The following is a 5115-nucleotide window of genomic DNA, read 5'->3' as shown; positions in this document are numbered from 1 at the left end:
TGCCACTTCCGGCTTTTTTCTTTTTGCTTATGTGGTGCTGAGGAATCGAACCCAGGGCCTCAGGCATGCAAGGCAAGTGCTCTACCACTGAGCCACCTCCCCAGCCCCCAGGAGAGTCTTATCTCTAGTTAACCAACAAAAAGCCAAAAGTGGAGTTGTGATTCAAGTGGTAAAATGCCAGCCATAAATGGTCTGAGTTCAAGCCCCTATACCAGCATGCACACACACACACAGAGAGATTTAAAAAAAATATCCACTCAGCTTTCTCCCTATATCATCACTCTTAATTTTGGCCTTGGGTAAATTCTTGGAGTATGGATGCAATGTGGTGACTCCTTTCTAGTGGTGTAATAGAGGAAGTCTTTATTTCCAGTCTTTATTTCCAGTTTCCATTTCCACCTGAGATTTCCTTTCACTATTCACTATTCACTATTCACATTGTTATTAACATTCTAGTCATGACCACTTCTCCAATCTCTACAAAGTTCTAGCTCCTTCTAGTCTCTTGGTCTATCATGTTCCATTCTAGAATTTTCCTAGACTGTTCTTCCAAACCTTTCCAATTTCTAGCCATTTATCTAGTTCCAAAGCCACTTCCAACCTTTGTATGGTGGTCTATGACTGTAATGACAGCCCTTGGAAGGCTGAGACTGGAGGATCATGAAGGAGAGGTCAGCCTGAGCTACATAATAAGACAACGTCTCAAAAAAATAGAAAAGAAAAAGGTCCAGTCCCACATCACATTTCAGATAGTATAGCAATAACTCTACCCTTGATGCCAATTTTCTCTCTCAGTCTTCTTTGTGTTGCTGTAATAAAATATTTCTGGGTAATGTATAAAGAAAATAGGCTTGTTTAGCTCTCACAGTTTTGGAGTCTGAAATTCTATGATCTGTGGCTCTCACTGGTCTGCTCTTGGAAGGGCTTCAAAGTTCAGCTCTCTCCTTCCTGCTCTTAGCAGGCTCTTTTTTCATACCTCCAGCATGAGATGAGGGAGAATTAGAAATTTTCAAGTCTATTCCAAGAGTCCTCCTTGTGCCTCCCATCATTTGGCTGGGTAGGTTGAAAGGACTCTTCCAGGGTGAATGTGGGTAGCAAGGGGCAACAGGAGCCACAATGTGAGCGGCAACCGATGGGGCACACCCAACTCTCCTGTACATCTCTCTACCCACAGGCCAGGATTCAGCCAGCCCCATCAGAACCACACACACCGGGCAGGTGCGGGGCAGCCTCGTCCATGTGAAGGACATCCGTGTCGGAGCCCACACCTTCCTGGGCATTCCCTTTGCCAAGCCACCTGTAGGACCACTGAGGTTTGCCCCTCCAGAGCCCCCTGAACCATGGAGTGGTGTGAGGGATGCCACCTCCCACCCAGCCATGTAAGTTCTCCCAGGGAGCGCAAGGTACTTTCATGCCTGGGGTAGGACAGAAGCTCTGAGTTATGGGTCAAGCTTAGTAATTCATCCATCTGAACATCACAGCCAGTTTCCCTTTACGTTGTGGGGATTTTCTGTGCATTTTTCAATAATGGTGTTGAAGCTCAGATCGTGCTGAAACTTTGCCCGCTCCAGGCTCAGGTCTTGGCACGTGGACTGTGCTAGTAACCAGGCACTAAAAAGAGTAACAGACACACCTGAGTTGGGTTGTGCCACATATTCTCTGCCACCAGAGGAGGTATACTTGGAGAGGTGTAGGCTGGCTCTAGGAGCCTGTTGAGAGTCCCTGACTCCAGCAGCCGAGGCTGCACATCCCTGAAGAGGGGATGAAAATTTAAAAAATCAAGCTCCATAGTCACTGTGCCAACCCACTGGACCCGAAAACACATTTGTGTCCTTCCAACTAGAAAAGATTCAGCACCTGGTCATGAGAGTCTGAACATGGTCAACTCATGCCCCAGCCTATGAGAAACCAACCTTCATTCATTCATGCTATGCCTGTGTGGTGGCAGCTCTCCTGTTCCAGGCCTAAATGGGTACTGGAAAAAGTGGTGAATGTCAATATCCGCAACTGAGGTTTCCCACAGGGACTCCCAGGAGTCATGATTTCCCAACTTCGGAAATCTAGAATCCAAGATTAGTAACCTTGTAGCCTCCCTGAAAATCAGAGTTCTACCCTGGCTTCCCAGATACTATGACCTGCAGCTGGCTAGGAAGTAACTTTAGAGAAGGGTCCTATGTGAGCAGGGTATCAGGAAATGATGGCAAATCCACAGCAAGGGTCTAGTTCAGTCCAGGGCTGGCTACTGGCTGACTGTCTGTTATAACTGTTCACCAGCTGTCTGCAGGACATTGCTGCAATGAAGACACAGGCTCTGAAACTGTTGAATCTGACCCTGCCTCCCATCCCCATATCTGAGGACTGCCTATACCTCAACATCTACTCGCCCGCCCATGCACATGAGGGCTCTAACCTGCCGGTGAGTATCAGACCATGGTCAGCCGGGGTAGTCAGATGCCACTGACTCCAGCCATTGAGACTGGGAAACAGTTTTTAAATCAATGTTACGTGAGACAATCTGTGCCATTTGTTTCCTCACAGAAAGTTCTAGGGGAAATGGTATCAAGCTCTGACATTAGGGTGCACTCCTAAATACTGTTCTTCAGTCAGCTGGGCCCTCTGATCATAGCCAAGGCAACAAGTCAGCTTGGGGTTCTACCTATGTAGGGAGGTAAACACAGCCAAAATGGTGTCAAATCTAAGGAGCCACCCAAGGAGGGACTCGGGCCATGCGGAAACCATATGACATCTGCCTTGATTTCCCCAGGTGATGGTGTGGATCCATGGTGGTGCACTGGTTATAGGCATGGCTTCCTTGTATGATGGATCAGTGTTTACAGCCTTTGAGGATGTGGTGTTGGTCACTATCCAGTACCGCCTGGGAGTCCCAGGCTTCTTCAGGTGAGCCTGATCATCGAGTTGAGCAATGGAGGCTTAGCAGAGCCAGGACAGTCCTATAATAAATTCTCTCTGCCACTTCTCAGCACTGGAGACCAGCATGCCACTGGCAACTGGGGTTTTCTGGACCAGGTGGCCGCCCTACGCTGGGTCCAACAGAATATCGCCCACTTTGGAGGCAACCCCGACCGTGTCACCATTTTTGGTGAATCTGCAGGTGGCACAAGTGTGTCCTTGCATGTCATGTCCCCCATGTCCCAAGGACTTTTTCATGGTGCCATCATGGAGAGCGGGATGGCCCTGGTGCCCACCCTCATCTCCAGTTCCATTGAGGCAGTTGTCACAGTAAGTTCCCACAACACCACCAGTCCAGATGCACTGGATCCCCCTCCCCTTGCTCTCAGAGCCTTTGGTTCTCTGTCTCTTTAGTAGGAATAGCAAGGACCATGGAGGTGCTTTTGGAACTACTGAGAGTTCCACACCCCTCTGCCGCTCAGACGCTCTATGTGTTCAATGGTCAGCAAATGCTGTTCCCAGGGGGCCTCACAGTTCAGATAATCATGTAATCAGGGGAGATGGCTCTACTGGCTGAGGCCTTTGAGGATCAGGAAAATTGGAACCATTTCACATCTGTAGCAATCAACGATTTGTATCCTGAGAGCTTTGGGGGGCACCTGTACCCATCTGGATGAGGCAGTCCCTACCTGATTGCTTTCCAGATGGTGGCCAACTTGTCTGCCTGTGGACAAGTAGACTCAGAGGCCCTGGTGGGCTGCCTGCGGGTCAAGAGTGAAGAAGAAATGCTGGCTATTACCAAGGTCAGGTTGAATTGTGTGGGCATGGAAGAAGAGAAGTGAAAAAGTGTGGGGCAAGAAACCCTGAGTGCCCTTCAAACTCCATTAGTTTACTGATATCTTTGAGTCCACAGGTTGGGAATAGAAACTGATTTGCTAAAGCCATGTCTATATGAGTGGGGGTGAGAATCTTAGGATGAAACTTTCACACAGGAATATAAGGTATGAAACTTATCCATGGTCAGAAGTGACCTAATCTTCCTCTTGGACACTGAATGTTCCTTTAGGCCTTCAATATCATACCTGGCATAGTCGATGGGATCTTTCTGCCCAGGCATCCTGAGGAGCTGTTGGCATCTGCTGACTTCCAATATGTCCCCAGCATCATTGGTGTCAACAATGATGAGTATGGCTGGATCATCCCCTCGGTGAGGCTCAGATCCAAGCCCCTTGGTGTCTGGGATATCTCTTATACAACTATAGGCCAAAATCAGAACCACAACACAAACTTCCTCCTATAATTCAGAGCATGGTAAACTATGGCACTCAGAAGATAGACAGAGACATGGTGCGAGCTATCCTGCAGAGAAGGTCAAAGCAGCTGGTGAGAATCTTAGAGGTCATCCCAGATACGTTGCCCAAGAACTGACCCCGCCTCAAAAAAGTCTAAACTGTGCTACATTTGTGGGTGGGGTTACCCCAAAGCTTGGCTCTTTCCCTCTCTACCTTGTCCTATCCCCAGACTCCATCACCCTATCCTGAGGCTGCTGCCCAGAAGCTGCCTAATGTGAATCATTCTCATTCACTGGACTAGATGTTGCCTCTTGAGTTTGGTGACCTGCTGATAGAAGAGTACATGGGGAACACTCAAGACCCCGAGACCATCCAAGCCCAGTTCCAAGAGATGATGGGAGACTTCATAATCGTGATGCCTGCACTGCAAGTAGCGCATTTTCAACGTGAGTAGACTGTAACTGAAGCCTCACAGCCCAGCAGGCAGCTCAGAGCTGTGCATCTGAGGTGAGCTTTGTCGTGTTAAGTTCCCCCACTGTGGCTTTCTCAAGGGCCCAGTGCCAGGCACTTAATGTCTCACAGGTCAGAAATCCTTATTACTACTCTAAGGGACAGATATCACTTCCGTTAGATGGAAGAGGAACTGAATTAGTGACACTCAGTGACTACTCCAGGATAACACAGAAAGGACAATCCAAATCCAAGGTCATAAGTTAGCCAAGGATCTTCCCACTGGCCCTTCTCCAGCGTGGGGTACCCCAACTCCACCACCCATGTTCTAGCCAGCTTTGGGCCTATATATCTAGTCATCAAGAATGGGGAAGGAGCCGGGCGCTGGTGGCTCACGCCTGTAATCCTAGCTACTCAGGAGGCTGAGATCTGAGGATCGCGGTTCAAAGCCAGCCCGGGCAGG

At 48.7% G+C, this 5115-nt stretch overlaps 1 protein-coding gene across 1 annotated transcript; it reads left to right on the top strand.

Moving 5' to 3' along the window:
• Nucleotides 1–1123: 1123 nt before the first annotated feature.
• LOC106002537 (cocaine esterase-like) lies at nucleotides 1124–4648 on the top strand (the record flags this gene model as incomplete). Its single annotated transcript, XM_013037400.1, has 8 exons — nucleotides 1124–1379; nucleotides 2275–2416; nucleotides 2765–2898; nucleotides 2982–3240; nucleotides 3615–3713; nucleotides 3977–4117; nucleotides 4216–4293; nucleotides 4504–4648. Coding segments are annotated over 8 exons (1254 nt in total), but the record flags the coding sequence as incomplete, so codon positions are not given.
• Between the last annotated feature and the right edge of the window lie 467 nt (nucleotides 4649–5115).

Source organism: Dipodomys ordii, unplaced genomic scaffold, assembly GCF_000151885.1.
Source record: "Dipodomys ordii isolate 6190 unplaced genomic scaffold, Dord_2.0 Scaffold13215, whole genome shotgun sequence".
Lineage (NCBI taxonomy): Eukaryota > Metazoa > Chordata > Mammalia > Rodentia > Heteromyidae > Dipodomys > Dipodomys ordii.
This window is presented reverse-complemented; position numbering and strand designations above follow the sequence as displayed.